Source organism: Dermochelys coriacea, chromosome 4, assembly GCF_009764565.3.
Source record: "Dermochelys coriacea isolate rDerCor1 chromosome 4, rDerCor1.pri.v4, whole genome shotgun sequence".
Taxonomy (NCBI): domain Eukaryota; kingdom Metazoa; phylum Chordata; order Testudines; family Dermochelyidae; genus Dermochelys; species Dermochelys coriacea.
The window spans coordinates 100,594,802-100,613,478 of NC_050071.1; the positions used below are offsets into that span (position 1 = coordinate 100,594,802).

Sequence of the window (18,677 nt, forward strand, 5' to 3'; positions counted from 1 at the left end):
CTGAGAATCACACCCTAGCTCATAATGTAGACATAACCTGAGTGTACATGGAGAACAATTGATAACCATCCTCTTTATAACAGCCCTGAACATATCTGAACACTTTTCAGGTACCCCCTCAGTCTTAAGACTGAACATGTCCAATTTTTTTAAACCTTTCCTCATAAAAGGTTTAGAAAACCTGACCTAGCATTTTTGTTGCTTTTATCTGGACTATCTCTAATTTGTCCATATCTTTCTTAGAGTATGGCACCCAGAACCCAGCTAGTACTCCAGCTGAGGCCTCACCAGTGCTGATTAGAGCATGACAGTTACCCTCCATGTCTTACATAGGATACGTCTGCTAATATACCCTAGCATATTAGCCTTTTTAACAACTACATCACAGTGTTGGCTCATATCAAGTTTGTGATCCATTAGAACCCCCAGATCCTTTCCAGCAGTACAACTGCCTAGCTAATTATCCCACATTTTGTAGTTGTATACTTGTCTTTATTGAATTTCATCTTGTTGACTTCAGACCAATTCGTGAAGGCTGTTTTGAATTCTAATCCTATCCTCCAAAGTACTTGCAACAACATCCATCTTGGCATCATCCACACATTTTGTAAGCATACTCTCTACTCCATTATCCAAGTCATTAATGAAAATATTGACTAGTATTAGACCCAAGACAGGCCCCTAAAGGACCCCAACTTCATACGTCCCCTCTCTCCTTTCCTTCCCCCGAGTTTGAAAGCAAACCCTTGAAAACTATTCTGAGTATGGTCTTTCAACCGGTTGTGCACCCATTTTATAAGTAATTTCATTTAAACCACATTTCCCTAGTTGGATTATGAGAACGTGATGTGAGACTGTATCAAAAGCTGTATTAAAATCAAGATACATCATGTTTACAGCTTCTCCCCATCCACCAGGCCAGTAAGAAAAGGAGGAAATGGTTTGTCATGATGTGTTCATAAGAAATCCGTGTTGGCTATTACTTTTAAACCTATTATCCCCCAGGTGCTTACAAACTGATCAACACTTTGTTCCAGTAACTTTTCAGATATCAAAGTTAGGCTGACAGATCTATAATTCCCCAGGTCCTCTTTGTTCTCTTTTTAAAAGATAGATACTATGTTTGCCCTTCTCCAGTTCTCTGGCCCCTCACCTGTCCTCCCTGAGTAATCAAAGATACTTAACACTTCAGAGATTGTTTCAGTTACTTCCTTAAGTACTCTATGGCACATTTCATCAGGCTCTGCCAACTTGAACACATCTAACTTATGTAAATATTAAACATGTTCTTTCCCTATTTTGGCTTGTGTTTCTTCCCCATTGTTGTTAATAGTGTGTTAAGTGTCTCATCACAGTTTTTTTTAGTGAAGATAAACCAAATAGGCATTAAACACCTCAGCTTTCTTGACGTTATCCAATATTACCTCTCCATCACTGTAAATAGGTCCTCTATGTTTTCCTTTGTCTTTCTCCTTATGTATTTATAGAACCTCTTAGTACCTTTAATAGCCCTTGCTAGATGTTACTCATTTTGTGCCACAGCTTTCTGATTTTATCCCCTTGTTTGTACTATTCTTTTGTATTCATCCTTAGCAATTTGTCCATGGTTGCACTGTTTGTAGGATTTCTTCCCTAAAGAGCTCCTGATGCAGCCATACTCACCTTTTACTAGTCTTCCTATATCCTCCACAATCACTATAGTTTGCTGTTGTGCCTTCAATATTGTCTCCTTGAGAAACTGCCAGCTCTACTGAACTGCTTTCTCCCTTACATCCACAGGACCTTACTTACCAGTTCTGAGTTTGTTAAAGTCTGCTTTTTTGACATCCACTGACCTTATTCCGATTTTCTCACTCCTTCCTTTTCTTAGAATCATGAAGTCTATCATTTAATGATCACTTTCAAATTGCCTTCCAACTTCAGATTTGCAACCAATTCCTCCCTCTTAATTAGAATCAAGTCTAAAATGTGTCCCCCACTGGTTACTTCCTCCTTTCTGAAACAGGTAGTAGTCCCCAATACATTCCAAGAACTTATTGGACATTGTATCCATTGTCTGGGTAGTGAAGTCCCTCATGATTATCAGGTCTTGTGTTTTGGGTATCTATTTGTTCTTGAAATATCTTATCCACCTCTTCTTCCTGATATGGTGGTCTATAATAGTCCCCTTGTTTTTCCCCTTTTATCTTCAACTTTCAACATATCTCGACTTTCAGCTGGTCTGCCTCTTGCCACCTTTTGGACCTCAGACCAAGTGTATACATTCTTGATTTATAATACAATACCTCCTCTCTTTTTCCTCTGCCTGTCCTTCCTGAACAATCTATACCCCCTACCAATTTTCTAGTCATGAGTTTTATCCCACCAAGTCTCTGATGCCTGCTGAGTCACAAGTTAGTTTATGGACTAATACTTTCAGTTCTTCCTGTTTATTCACCATACTCCTTGCATTTGTGAATACACATCTAAGATGTTGAGCAGATTACTCTATTGTCATCTCTTATTTGTTGCTCCGATGACCCTGTTGTACTTTTCCATCCCCCACCCCCTTTACCTTTTGGTTAAGGTCATTTTTTATACCTACCTGTGGACTTTTGTCACCTGCTCCCTTTGAACCTATTTAAAACTCTGCTCACTAGGTTGGTGAATTGGTACACAAAGATGCTCTCCCCTTCTTGGTTAGGTGGACATCATCTCTTCTCAGCAGTCCTCCCTCCTGGAACAGCATTCTATGGTTGAGGAAACGAAAGCCCTCCTGTCAACACCATCTCTGAAGCCATGCATTCATCTCCAGGAAGCACATGCTCATGCCTGGGCCCTTACCCTCAATTAATGAGTTCCATAGATATAGTGTTATATAAGAACATAGGAACTGACCTACTGATCTGTCCAGCCCAGTCTCCCTGATCCTTGATGACAGCTGGTACCTGATGATTCAGGGAAAGGTGCAAGAAACTTCAGAGCAGTCAATTACGGAGTAATTTGCCCAAACAGAATAAGGGAAGAGTATACGTGGTTAGTGGTTTCCTTAATTTAATTTTAGTCTGTTAACTGATATAGGCTAACGAAAGCACATATGTCAACTGGCTGTAGTTAGCCTCTTTCTCTAGTTTCTCAAAGACACCAAAGATCAAATGGATATGGAAGGTAGACTATCCTGTCATCCCTAGAGTTGGTTCCTCCAACAAAAAATTTTTGCACAGAGGCATTGACAAGGTAGTGAAGATACTTGCATGGTTGCTACCTATGCTATATCTGTATTGTGAAAAAGAGAAATGTAGTCCCTAAGTTTGTCATTTCAAAATCTCTGATGAAAGACAAACTCAAGTGGCTAACATGAGAGTCCCATTTAAAAAGGTGGTGTGCAAAAGATGGAGGTATGAAGAGTATGGTCCTCTTGGAATGCCTAAAGTTTTGTTTATGGTGATGAGATATTACAATGAAGAACAACTATAAAATGTTTGATAGAGATAGAGGAGATATTTTTGTAAAAACAGAAGTCAACATTATGAGTTTTAAAAACAAATATGTAAAGCAGCTGAAATAAATCAGTTTTAAATGTGCTAATCCAAGCATAAAATGTTTGCATTACAGATTGTACAAAAATAAGGCACTAAACCACCAAATGGAAATTGTACTTTAAAAGATTAACACTATTCAATTTATACTAAACAATGATCACCAGTGTACACTGAAAGATAAATAAATCAAACATTACAGATTTCATCAAAGTTTTACTGCTCAGCAATTTCTTTTAAAACAATAAATAGCTAATTGAGCATTAACATTTACATTTGTATTTAAACATTACAAATGTACAAAGACTTTGGGTATCAGACACTTTGAACTTACTTTCACAAACTCTTAATGAGCCCACATCTTCAAATTTTCCATTACAAAGAAACAATCATGTATTATACTGTTTGAAAACATATGAAACGAGGCACAGAAAAGCAACAAACAAAAAAATCCCTCACAAAACTTTCAGAGAACATTTGGAATGTTCGCACAATTCTGTGTAATGAACTATAACAATCTAATCAAAAAGGCAAATTATAAAGTATCTCAAAGGAAGTTCACTATAATATTAAATAATGTAACTAACTGGATCTGATCCTGTGAGGTATTATTACTCTTATGCAAAATGCTGAATATCCTCAGCTGAGGGCACTTAGCATCTTGTAGGCTCACCACCTTTATTTGTTGAAGTAACATTATAGGAAAAACAGCACAAGTGTTTCATTTCACCTTATAAAACTGTACTCTTCAAATTAGTGCAAATCCCCAATTTAAATGCAGTTTAAAACAATTATCACAGATCTTTTTAACCTTCATATAATGGAATGCTTAGGAGTTTCCAAAGCACTCATATTAACTTCTGCTGGGTCACTTTTAATCACACTGCAGATCTCTCTCTTACTTAATTTATTTTAAAAGGAAAAACTCAAAGAGTAGTTACAATCAAGTATAAATAATATGAGATGGAATTAAGTAAAGAAATATACTGCATGTTACATAAAACCTTTAAATATCCAGAGTATACTGGATGCTTCATAACCTCTGCAGAAAGTATTAAGTAGCAGATTTCTCTTAGCATAATAAAAAGACAATGTTTAAAATAAGGCTTTGGTTAAATAAAAAGGTTGCTAAACCTCAGTTATGGTGAAAAAAGTGCAATATAGTCACCAAATGTATACCTTCATCTCCAAGGCAAGAAATATGCCTGCCATTTACAATTGGTTTGTCTGTCTGCACTGAAAAATAATATCCTACATAGCTGCAGCAAAAGACCTTCAGTATAGGCAAATTAAATATCTAGGGCCTGATCCTCCAACATCTTATACCCACTGAAATCAGTGGGACTACTTCTGTGAATAAAGTCACTCTCACGCAGGTTTGCAGGATCAGGGTCCCTAATCTGTAACATTCAATTATTTTATAACAGACTCACTAAGTCTCTTAGCATTTTCTAAAAAGAAAGTATTTGTTGGCAATCAACTGGCTGCAGTACAATAGCTTACAAATACAGTTCTTGTATGTATATGGTAAAGTAATTTTTTAAAAAAGTGCTTATTATTGGTCCATTCAAAATTGTTTAGCTGTATACTATCTTAAGACCAAACACTTAGTTCTGAGGAAAATACACAGTTCCTCTGTTTACTGGTAATGTATTAATTCATTTGAGAAAAAAGTAGTGAGTCTATGGAGGAGACTAGTATCTTCATATTCAAAATAATTAGAGTTTTACAGTCACAACACATGCTCCAGCTCTTCCTAGGCACAATGGTGCAACCTATAACAAAAAAACAAAAAATGACTGACATGTATGTTTATAAAATAAATATAATCAACTTTTTTTTAATAAAGACAGATTTTCAAAACTGATAATGTACCACAGTAATTAAGGTTGTAATGTCATATTTTTAAGTGCTTTGTATTGTCATCTGACTTTAAAAATGAACAAAATGGATTGAAGATTGCCATAAAAATGCTCAGAGAAACAGCAAAATTTTCTTCTACAGGACCAAATTCTGCTCTCTCTAAAGTCAATGGCAAACCTCATAAACAGTACTCTTCATAGTAAAATAATATTTATTTGAATATTTAAAAAAATCAAATATTATATTTTAAAATGGATCATCTAACACTGTACTTCTAGGTATAACAGTACTTGGTACTGGGCCTTCATTACATTGCTATGCAACAATCCTAATCCTGTGAATGACATTGAACAGTATGCAGCATTGCTCATAGATTTGGTAGAACCAAGAACTGTTTTTGCACACTGCAAATAGCTTGTATTGTGGAGGTCTTTTAATGCAGCTTTAACACAGCTCCTGATCACCTGAAAAAAAGCAGCACTTGGAGGTTTGTGCATGAAGGAGAAAGTACGGCAGCCTTGTAGTCCATTCACCAGATGCTCATATACCATGATGATGATCATGGTATGAGTATAGTATCTAGATAAAATAGATGTCAAGATGAGCTTATCAGGCAAAATCAGATCAGCCTTGATAAGAGGGACCTGATAATAGGCAGCGAGAGAACTAAATGGGGCCCTATAAATTTTTTTTAAAAAAATTTTGTTTTAAAAAGAAAAGTACAAAAACTTGTCCTCTAGTTATTTTCATCTATTTTTTAAAAAAAAAATCTTTGTTTCATCATACTGCCCTATCCATGCTGAATAATCACAATCTTCTTGACACTGGCCAAGATTTTCAAATATAGGAAAATGGGAGCTGATGGGTGCTCAGCACTTCTGAAAATCAGATCATTGATTTAGGCACCTAACTTTAAGCTTCTATTTTTGAAAATCTTGGTCTTTGTCTCTGTCCTTCTGCTATATCTACTGTTTTGTAATCTCCTCATTGCGGGTAAGCTCCTTGGGGCATGTACTTTGTCTTTTTTCTTTACTGGGAGGCACCAAGCACACTTTTGGCATCACTAAAATAAATACCATATAATTTAATTAGAAACTGTACCTGTGTCCACTCATTGGTCTGGGGATCATAAGACTCCACTGTATTAAGATAGGTTTGCCCATCATATCCTCCAACAGCATACAACTTGTCACCAAGAAGACACACTCCCACTGCATCTCTGCTAATGCTCATGGAGGCCACTGCAGTCCACACATCTGTTTTTGGATCATACCTGAAAGATAATTTTTGTAAAAGTCTAATATTGTTGCGTAAAATTCCATTCAAAATACTGAAATTGACTCTCAAGGTGCTAGACTATCTAGTGGAATCAGTAAAGGAGTATTCTCTCTTCGGGTGTGAAATTAAAAGGATTTCTTACTTGTTAAACCTTTCCCTTAAAAGCAGCATTTGGTTAATCATTTCACTGAGGCTGTACAGTCAGTATCAGGTACATTCAGTAGATGCACACCTCCTGCATGGCCAAACATACTGTACAGATCCCATGATTTCAGTTGAAATATTTTAAGTTGTAGCACATCCAGAAGTGTAGTGACAAGGTTAAATGAATTTATTTACTGGATGGGAAAATACATGTAAAGTTGATTATTTCTGAAAGCATGAACAAAAATTCAAGTTATTAATAAAAAAGCCTCAATTTGTCACATACAGAAACAGAAAAAGATACGTAGCACTGTTAACAATACTGTTAACGTAACTTAATTTAGCAGTATATATGAATGATTTGTTAAAGAGATAACTTTACCAGTTCACCTTTCCACAATCCTGCAAGCTGGACCATGTAACTTGGAGTAGCTTGTGTGACCGGGGCCCAAGAAATCTCTGGACTATATTTATCTTTTTTAGCTTTTACATAACAGATTTTTTTTTAAACAATTTGTTCCTCTTTTATGACGAAACATGCTCTGCTCCAGAATCAAGTTCTGCTGCCAGACTCCGTTAGAGTTTAGTACTCTCTTCATCTTACAGACAGACAACTGTTAAATCCCAAATTACATACGGAGTAATGCAGTGTTACTAAGGAGATTCATTGGACAAATAAATTAATCATTGTTTTTTGCAATAACTATAATTTATAGAAAAAACGTTGACCCGGTATACATGAAAAAACTCTTCTACAGCAATGTACAGAACTTTTCTTGCCATAAACTGGTGTCATTAGGATCACAAACACAATAGTAGACAAGTGGTACACTGAAAACACCTCAGTTAAATTTGAGCCTAGAGTATACCAACAGCCTTTAACAGACAGGTCAGGAATTAAAATTAGAGAGTCGAAACTCATCTTTTAAAAACTTGTTTTTGACTCAATCTGTAAATGTCTCCTTTTCAGATTAGCCAGCATAGTTACAGAAAAGACAATGCCAAGGAAACAAACAAATTTCTTGAGGGAATCGCATCAATAAGATGCCTTTAAGGCACAGGATTATCAAAAGAAAATATATTCCTCGCTAAGAAGGTATCCAACACTCCTGAAAGTGAGTTTGGGGGATTGGTGTTGATTTCTTTGGATGAGATGCAAAGATATAATGAGTTTTGAGTGTCTTTCTGGCATCTTTTTCTTTAGTTCAGTAGGTCTCTGTTGGAAGCACACATCTTATTCATGTAGAGTCATAGTATGGAAGTGTTGCCTGAAACTTATGCAGCAGACAAAGTGCATTATGTACTGAAAGATAGTGAATTATAAACTATACATAGTGTTTGTCAATTTGATTTATAAAATTGATTTATACCAATGTGATGCTCTTGAAAACCTACCACAGTATCAGTTTACAGTAGCAAACAAGTATTCACAAACTTCAGTGAATTTTATGAAGCTCATTTTTAGATTACTATATTTGCAGTAAATTTATTTTATGCTGGTTTTGTAGACTTTTCAACACCTCCATCCCACTGATTTAGAAGGAGAGAGCAAATTAGAAACAAACAAAAAACTCATGTACTGTAGCAATTTTATTCCAACTTGCAAATTAAAATTTGGCATAACAAAGATCATTTAGTAATCCATTTTAACTTGTTTCATAAATTTTTCTAGATGTTATTTATGAATATCATGTAATTCATAATCCTGTTTCAGAACTGAAATGTCAACCTCATCAGGTGACATTTGGGCAAAAATTGATGCACATCTTTCCCATGACCTTTCTTCAAGCATTAGAACTCCCCTCCACTTCTAGAATCTAAATTTGTGGTAGGATGGGGCTGCATATCTGCAAGCCTTTCTGCAAGGCCTTGGTACTTCAACTTCCACATTTCATTTTTGGGTGCACAGCTTTAGTGCACTAAAAGCTTGAAAGCAGCATTTCTGAGGCTTAACTGGAAGGGTTTCTGAACTGGAACCTCAAACACAAGAAATTTGTGAATAAAGAAGTGGGCTCAAGAGTCACAGAAAAGGCTGTGGGAAGTCACAGGAAAGGAGAGACTGGTAGCCTCTTGAGAGCAGGAGAGTTTGAAGGGATCAAGTCCAGGGGAAGAAGATGGCTCCCATCCTGAAATTCCTTTCTTTTCTGAAGTGCTAGTGCTAAACACAGTTCAGGGTGGAGATTAAAAAAAAAAATCCTACAGGATTTAGCACAAGTTCCATTGATTTTCACTGAGGCTTGTGTTTCGTAGGTGATTTTGAAAATCTGCCCCCCTGATAAAAAGGGAGTGTGTTGTATCAGGAAAAAGTTCAGCTGGCTTACTATGCTTATAACAGGATATTTCAGAGATCTGGAAACCTGACACCAATGTAGAGAAAATATGTGACTGTGTAGTATAAAGTTTTTCCTATAATTGTTACTTGTTTGATGAGACCTGTATAATTCACATCTAGTTCTGCCTTTTGTGAGTAATGCAGTCATCCCAGACTTGTTCCAATAACTATTTTCTATCCGTCCATTTCATCTTTGGGATGATTGCATTACTCATGAATGGTGGACATACCTGATTTTTCCATAATGTCAAGGGGAACCACGAAAGAGGTGACATTAAAGGATTAGACGGAAATTGAATAGTAAGTCATTTAAAAGTTACCTTATAAATGGAGAAAGTTCTATCTCTTGTGAAAGGCCAGTTTGTGTGAAACACTAGTGTTTGTAAGCATCTTGATTAAAAGTTTTTCTTAAAATGAATTCTGAATCCTTCAATGAGGTTGTTAGAAAACAAAATAATTTTTCTGTATAAAGTGCAATAAAATGGTATTTTTACTCTGTTGGAAATGAACCATATTATAAATAAATAGTGTTTTGATTACATGGTATGTGTTTACATATTTACTAGTATTAAAATTATATGACCATTTTAATAGGTTCTCATTGCAGCTCTTTGTGAAAATCATGCTACACTGTTTCACCAGCACTATCCTCATCTAGGTATTACCTTTCCACACAGTCTGATAGTCTGGATGTCAAGTTTGATGCTGGAGCATCATGCCCACCAATAGCATACAGGAAGCCATTCCAAGTAGTTACTCCCACACCTCCTCTTCTCTTTGACATTTGAGCACAGAGAGTCCATTTATTAGTATGAGGATCAAAACATTCCACAGATTTAAGACAAGAACTTCCATCCCGACCACCAACTGCATAAAGCCTGTAAAGAAAAGAAACCAATTGAACTCAAAATACATATTACTGTAATAGTATTTCCTCATTTATAGGATACATTTTTACACATGGTTATTCAGGAAAATAAAATTAGCTAGAATGAATTTGGAGGGGTGAAGAAAAACATAACAGAGAAATAGATAATAATCTGAGCATTGGGAAGATAGCTTTTTTCAAATAAAAATCTTTGAAATAATGATTATTAGATATTTTTAATAATATTCAATTTATCTGACCCACTTTTCACTGTTTAAGCTTCATGATTGTATTTTGCCTTTTGTCCTGCATGTTATAAATACATCTTAGGATCATAACATTTATTTTTTCAAATCTTTATAGAAAAAAAAAAACCAATTTCAACTGGTCCTAACCTAAAAAAAGTTTACCTCTGTTCCAAATAGCAAAATAATGATTTCAGTAAGAATTGCATAACAATGTTTTTTTCAAACTTTTCAAATACAAAGGATGTAAGCTTCATGTGACGGATAATTGTGGCTGAGGACTCTCTCAAATTTGTTAAGAACAAAAGTTCCAGAGGAATGTCTTGAAATTTCAGTGGAAGGTTCTACAACTAGGACTCAGATGGAAGATGAGGTTTTGTTTTAATCTTTTTCTTTCAGTAATTACAAACATCTAATAACGATAATCAAGCATTTAAAATACTGTCAACACATGTGATGTCCTTAATGAATCACTTATGATCCATCCTATTGACATAGGTGCTCTTGAATTTTTTACCCTAAACGAAGTTGGGTGAATAGCTGATTTTTTGGTTTGCTGGCAGTTCTGGGGATAGGGTCAGGGAATCAAAAAAATTTTAGTTTGACCTGAACTGAATGCAAAAATTGTGATACATTTTGGTGAATCAAAAAAATAATCGTTTCATGTTGAAGTCCCAAAAAATATTTTTTGGGCCAAAACTATTGAATTAATTCATGTCACATTCACAAATAGTTCACTGAATTGTCTACTGAAACTGTGTTTTTCAATGAATAAACTATTAGTCCAAACATTTCACCCAGTTCTAAACCTAAATGACTTAGGAGCCCAAGCACCATTTTCAATAGTAACTTAAGTCTTGGTTTCAAAAGTGTTTAAGAGTCTAAGTAACTTATGTGCTTTTGAAAAATTTTACCCATATGCAATAAATGTCATGGATTTAAAAAAAATTAAATACATCTTCTTCATGAAATCAGCAGTAGTTCAATCAGATATTCTGCAACACTAAAGGGACCAGTTAGATCATTTAGCAACTATTTAATACATTTTAGTTTTCCTCAGCACTGGTAGCATGCTATCACAATAGGCTATTTCTCCAAAACAAAGCTCCCAAATACAATTTAAAAGTTACATTATTCACCATGGAGGAAGCCCTTATTTCCTTTCTTTAGTGCAGCTCCCCCAGCAAAGCTGGGTAGCATCCACTCCGGGCTGAGATAGACTTGTCTAGCCCTTCCCTTAGCAGTGGCATACTTTCTGAAGCTCTCTGCATTTCAGTCTGATTATAGGAGAAAGAAAGAAAAAGAAAATGAAGTTGCTACCCTGGTTTAAGAGGGATGGAAGGACAGAGAATAAAGCTGATGGAGCTGCACTTGAAAAGGGAAAGAAAATTTAACTCCTCCACAGTGAGTAACCCCAATTTCCATGTCCCCTCTGTTTTAATTTAAACACAGTTGGGTATATTATTCAGTATCAGTATAGATTGCAGAGGGTGAACATGCATAACATAATTTTGGTGAAGAGCAAGAATCAGTATTCCTCAAAAAAAATTAAACTAGAAAAGGGCATCTCATAATAAAATCCGAACGTCCAGCATGATCTCCAGGAAACTACATACCAAAAATTGTACAGTATTTAAACAAATACTTTTGCCTAAATCCCAAGCTGGCTGTTCCCTCTTGTAGAATGGGCATACTGAAGAAAGTGCTTTGTATTGAGGTTTGATATGCCTCTTTAAAACATGGTATAGTGAAATTCAAAATGACAGGGTCATATCAAAGCCTTGTTTTACCCATTTACAAAAAAACATTCTGCCTTCAAATTTTAGCTCTTGATAATGTCCTCACATCCACTAGATGGTGTAGTTTGCCCTTTTCTAATACACAAAGGTTTTTGGCTCACTCTAGCAACAGCTTTTCAAACTGATGAACAATTAAGGCACTACTTTAAGAATGGAAGGAGAAATCCAGTATTAGATGCACTACATGACAGGTGAACACGAAGAAAAACTCGTAAATTAACAACAATGATCAGATACGGTCAACTTTCATAATATCCATGAGCAATCCATGAACAGAATTGTGGGTATGCTACATACCCAATGCTCTTATTTTGAAGGATACGAAGAAGTCAACACATCACTAAAAAAAAAAGCTAGTAAATTTAATCTGTGATATTGCTCAATTCAAAAGGCATCCTGAATTCAAAATGGTTTCATTTGGTGCAGAGAATGATACAGTTTGAACAATCAAATCAGCAGGTACTATAAATGGTAACTATTATATCGTCAGCATTTGCAAAAAATTACCATGCACATCTTTTTCTATACTAAACATGGAAATAACTGGTATCTCAGATACCATTGTGAGGTAACATTTGACAAATACCTGTTTTTCAGTAGGAACCAATATACTTTCATGTTTCAAATTAATATAACTTTTCAAAACATGGTAGATCAAATAGTCCTCACTAATCTCATTGTTTTAATTTCCTCTTAAGAATGAATACACTACAAAATAGTAACTACTATGCAAATCATGTCCCAATGAAAAGTGGAGATGACTGTTCAAAGAACTTGATGAGCAAGTAACTGGAGAACATAAAGAAAATGTTTTGAGAAATAGTGTAAAATAAACGTTCCAAACACTGGAATTTTAACCTGTGTCTTTATTTAAATAAATTACTAAACATCTGTAGGGTAACAAACTTTAGACAGTCAGTAATGTGGATTAATGAAGAATAAATCTTGACAGAGAAACTTGAGGTATATGTAATATATGGGGGCTTTTAGTAAACCATTTAACATAATATCCAATTAATTTTTACCCTCAGAATGAAATCAAACTGCCACAAATATGAACAGTCACAGGGACTAAAAACTTGCCTAAAGGATCATAGCTACAGTAAGTGGTAAAATACTGAGACAGGGATAGGTACCTAGGCCCTGATTCAGCAATTTATTTAAGCATGTGTTTAACTTTAAACACACGAGTACCTCTATTGACATCAATGGAACTATTGATATGCTTATGTTACGCATGTGCTTAATACCTTGCTGAATCAAACGTAAACTTATCTGCAATATGATACTGCAAAGAAGAAAGGTCGATGGAATTTTGGGCTGCTAACGCAGAGGCATCACCTTAGGATTTGGAGCAAGGAGCTACTCTCTCTTTATACAGGTATGCATCCTAAATATCACATTCAGGTATGGGAACCTCATTACTAGAAAGAGAGAGTTCATTACTGGAGACAGTTCAGATTTAAATAAATAAATAAATAAAATAAAATAAAAATACTGTGGGGATTGATTTGTAAGGAAAATTTAAAGAGTAAATGTGCAGCTTGTTTAAGGGCCTCTCTATACTGGAGATTACATGTATTGATGCAGCAACAGTATAATTACCTGGGTACAAATATCCCCAGTACAGTCATGGCTCAAGAGACAATTAAGGAGTGTTATGATAACAATCTACAACTATTTGAAGGATGTGAACACCAAAGAGGGAAGCACCATTTCTGCAGCACACAGATTGTAACTAGGAGTAACTGGATAAAATTAATATAGAAAAAAAATTAAGTTGTATATCAATAAAAGTTTCCAGATAGTGATAATTATCAAATTGTCTTCCACATGAAGTGGTGGAAGAAATGCTTACTATAACTGTGGTTCTACAAGATGTGATGTAGACATGTATTCCATTTAGGTATGTGCGCACCCAGCGCACTGGAGCTCGAGAAATTTGCCTAGCAGTACCCACAGAGGGGGTGGCATTTGCACTTCATGTCCATAGCCCCTTCCCTGGCTACATGAGACAATGCTACCCTGACCCTCCCCCTGAAAACAAATATTCTAATACAGAGGGGATAGAAGGTGGATCGTGAAATGCATATCTGCACCACAGCTCAAAGAACAACAGTTACAGCACACTTATAGTAAGTAATATATCTTCGTCAAGTAGATGCAGCTAAGTGACTCATAAGCAGTAGCCCTCCCCCTGCCCTGGTCCAGGAAGCAGGATTTGGAGTCTACCTAAACAAGGATTGAATGACTTCTCTACTGAAGTTTGCTTCTTCCAGGGCAGATGCAGTTATGGCATAATCGTTCGTGAACATATGTACTGACGACCATGTAGCAGCCATGCAAATGTCAAATATTGAAATGTCGCTGAGGAACACAATGGACTTTGCTTGTGCCCTTGAAGAATGAGCTCACCCTGTTGAGAGGGTGTAACCAAAACTATTTCATATTTAGTCTTGATGCAGGATGTTATCCATTTGGAGATTGTCTGCAAAGAGACAGCTTGACCCTTCATGAGATCCACATACGACACAAACAAGGTGAAGCACAAAATGATTTAGTGCTGTCCAGATAAAAGGCTAGACATTGCCTGACATCTAAAATATGGAAACACTGCTCCTCCAGAGATGAATGCAGCTTGGGAAAGAACACAGCTAAATATGTTGCCTACTTCAAATGAAAGTGAGAGACAAAAATTTTGGATGCAGTCAAAGTCATTTAGTCTTTGCAGAATTGTGTATAAGGAAGCTCTGCCATCAGAGCCTTCAACTCTCACGCTCCTTGCAGATGTTATCACTATGAGGAACACAGTTTTCTGGCACAACAATGGAAAGGGATAATATATAATATATAATATAAAAGGGACAAGATGCCAGGGGCTTGAATAGAGGTCCCATTGAGGCCACTAAGACTGAGTTAAGCTCTCACAGAGGAATCAGCTCTTGGACAGGAGGATGGAGATGAATCTTGTTACCATGGCATTGGAGAAGACTTATCTTCCCTGATAAGGGAATCAGGGGAAGACATGCCAATATGGCTGCCATATGCACTTTGAATGAACTAAATGCAAGCCCCAATGATGGAAAGTGCAAGTACTCCAAAATGTCCTGGATAGAGACCAGCATTGTTTGGATTCCACAGGCTAATGCCCACACTGAAAATCACTTCCATTTCACTGAACAGGCCATCCTGGTGGAAGGTTAAGAAAACTACTCTTAAGGAGGACTTGCTGACCAGCCACCAAACACTGTTCTTCCTCCTTATTCAGCCATGCAACAGCCACACCATGAGATGCAGGTAGCTGAGCACAGGATTCCAGGTGCAGCCTTGGCTCTGAGTGAGTAAGATGGGATGTTGAGGAAGCAGTATGGGAGGGCTGAATAGACAATACAAGAAGGCTGGAGAACCAGCACTGTCTCAGCCACATTGGTGCAATGAGAATGATCTTGGCCCAATCTGCCTTGAGCTTTATGATGTGAGCGATGATCGAGATCAGGGGCAAGGCGCACAAGACAGCCAACTGACAGCTGAGGTGGAAAACATCCAACAGCGAGCCTGAACTGAAGCTCCCTTGAGAGCAGAACAGATGACATTTTGCATTGTCCCTTTTAGCAAACAGATCAATCACTGGGACACCCAAAACTGTGAAGATGACCTGGAGGACACTGTCTTCAGGGACCACTCATGACTCAGAGAAAAATATCTATTGAGAGAGTCCACAAAATGATTCTGAACCCCAGGCAAACGAATGGCTTTTGGAATAATGTTCTCCTCGATGCAGAACTGCCCACCTCAGACTGATCATCTCTAAGTAGAGCAACCTGAGGTGTGCTCTCCCGTCTTTGTTCACATAGTACATTGTGGTGGTATTGTCAGTAGGTGAACCACTGAGTTTCTAATATGATCCTGAAAAGCATGACATGCATTCTAGATGGTCTGAAGCTCTAGCATGTTGATATGGAGCGAGGCCTCCTTCTCCGAATATAGTCTCTGAACTTTCAGTGACCCCAGGTGTGCCCACCAACCCAACCAATCTGGTTGGCAAAGGCTGGACAAAGGGAAACATGGCAAACATTCTCTGGACGCATCCACCACTGCAAAGAGTTCAGGACCAGTGGAGGAAGACGAACAAGTCTGTCTAGGGTGTGAAGAGTGGGACGGTAAACTGTCCTGAAACAGATTTGTAGGAGGTGAAGCTGCAATTTCACAAACTGGACCACATGTGTGTAACAGACATGTGGCCCAAGAGCCTCAGACTGTTTGAACTGTCATGCAAGGCTGAGATTGCGGAGGCAAAGGTCGCAAATTGTCTGAAAACGGTTGTTCGGCAGAAATTTTTTTGATATACTGGAATTTAACAGGGCCCCAGTGAACATGATGTTCTGAGTGGGAGCCAAGGTTGACTTCCCAGTGACTTTATGATTGGACAAACTAACCACTTTCTTAAATTCTTTCTGTTTCTACCTGTGAAAAATGTGTGCGTTTTTGCAGCATTTCCATTAGAACCTTCACTAAATCACCTTCCATTACCAATTTCACCTGCAAAAAGATAGAGAGATTTTCAGTCCATGTCTTATAGGTACATTTCTCTTTAGTGCTAGTGGAGTTAATAGTCTTTAAAATAGATTATTCTACACCCATATCTACATCATCTATAGCATAGGCTAAAACTGCTGCACAGCTATAGATATGATGTGGATTCTTTACTACAGACATGGACAAGTGGCAGAAATAAAAACAGAAGCCTTTTTCTACTTCTAAAAATATGGACTTGTGCAAGTCTTTGTTGGTTTAGTAAACTTTGTGCTTTCATTCTTCTAAAAACATGAGAACTTGAACATGTCTTGTTTTTCAAAAAATAATGCTATGACTTGAAGTATTTTGCTTTAATTAAGTCATGGCTTTGAAAATGTAGTTCTAAACTACAAAAGCCAAAGAAGAAGAAACTATTACCTGTATGTATTAAAGTTTGGTTTTGGCAAATTCGATTATTTTGTCACTTACAGAGTTACAAAAAGTTAATTTTCATCAATACATAGGTTCAACACTAACAGAAACTAGAACTCCAACTGGTGCCCTCAGCAAAGGTCCCAGGGACTTCATTAATAAGGAGACAGAATTGCTTGCTTGCCTTAGAGATGGCTCCCCCTTCATAGCACTGAAGCACATTGGGGTGTTGTGGGGAAGCTTGCATAGACAATGCTGTACTTTTTCTGTAAGAAGAGGACTTCAGTTCCCAGTACTATCAACTAACATATTTCCTGAGCAATAAATTCATTTAAAAATATTTCTAAAGCTATATTAAAAAAATTAATGTAAACAAAAATTGGACCAAATTATTTCTCAAGAAAATGCCTTTGCTTACTTTCCATTTAATACTGCTACACCAACAGTGCTCCTTGGAGTTGACATACTGGCGACAAAGTTCCATTGACGAGCCTGTGGATCCCATCTTTCTACTGTATTCAGGTAGCTCCAACCGTCATGCCCTCCTACAGCATACATAGGACCTTCCAATACAGCTACCCCTAAAAAACAGAGAAAAACAACTGCTTCCTGGAAAAACAAAGGGCATCACTTTCCCATTACCACTACCAAAATGTCCACCAAAAAAAAAAAATGAACCTTTAAAATAAATACAAATCACATTCTCTTTTGGCTGCTAATATTAAACAGGTTCAATACGTGCAAATCAAAATAATTTGTCACTTTAATTTTAGCTGATTTTAGAATTCAGATTTAGACTACTATCAAGATAAAAACAAATGAGCTTTAAAGAGAGATTTTAACTGCTCTTAACCAATCATAAGTTTAGAATTTTAAAAATTATGAAGTTATACATACCAAGGCCATGCCGATGTGTGGACATAGGTGGCATTACACTCCAAGTTTTTGTTTTGGGATTGTAGCACTCCACAGTATTCAATGTTTTCAGTCCATCTCTACCACCAACAACATACAATTTATCATCTAATACTGCAACACCAAACTGTAGCCTTCTCCCATTCATATTTGCTACAGGAGTCCACATGTTGGTACGGAGTTCATATTTTTCAATGCTTGTAGCTCCTTAACAGTAATATATACAAGTTATAGTCAAAAAGAACAGTTATTTGCAGTAAGTATTCTATTTAAATTACTAGCAGAAGGGTTGATCCTCCAAGGTGCTGAGCCCTCTGGATTTGATCCTGAAATTCACTTAAGCATATGCTTAACTTTAAACATGCAAGTAGTATTCTTTGAGTTAATCTGGGATTAATTGCATGCTTAAAAATTAAATGCTTTGAAGGGCAAGAGCCAGAATGCTCAACATCCTTGCTGGATTAAGCCTATAAGGACCATTAAAATTTCATGAAGTGACATAAAATGAACCTGACGGAACTATATTTCGGTATTAAGATTAACCTCATAGTATAATATTTAGAACAAAATCTGAAGTTCTGTGAAAAAAATGTCAGGTTCACATACATATATGCATTCACAGTCTATAGATATAGAACTAACCTCATTTGTATAATCTGTATTAATATAATGTTAAAATTAATACACAAACTAAGAATGAATGAAAATATGTTCTAATTCCCGTGGTATTCATAACTCACTAAAATGTTTCTAGTTATCACCACACAG

At 36.5% G+C, this 18,677-nt stretch overlaps 1 protein-coding gene across 8 annotated transcripts in view; it reads right to left on the reverse strand.

Annotated features, from left to right (window-relative positions):
• Positions 1-3,714: 3,714 nt before the first annotated feature.
• The window catches only part of KLHL5 (kelch like family member 5), an 89,908-nt gene continuing 74,945 nt past the window's right edge, over positions 3,715-18,677 (reverse strand). For 6 of the 8 annotated variants that reach the window (XM_043513956.1, XM_038400223.2, XM_038400222.2 and 3 more), the window contains 5 exons: positions 17,892-18,116; positions 17,413-17,575; positions 9,801-10,013; positions 6,483-6,654; positions 3,715-5,293 (listed from right to left, as the gene is read on the reverse strand). In XM_043513956.1, the coding sequence (XP_043369891.1) occupies positions 5,237-5,293; positions 6,483-6,654; positions 9,801-10,013; positions 17,413-17,575; positions 17,892-18,116 (830 nt within the window). In that variant the 3' untranslated portion in view covers positions 3,715-5,236. Of the gene's footprint in view, positions 5,294-6,482; positions 6,655-6,801; positions 7,032-9,800; positions 10,014-17,178; positions 17,263-17,412; positions 17,576-17,891; positions 18,117-18,677 lie in introns of those variants that run through there. The other 2 variants (XR_005292692.2, XM_043513955.1) reach the window with 2 other exon arrangements.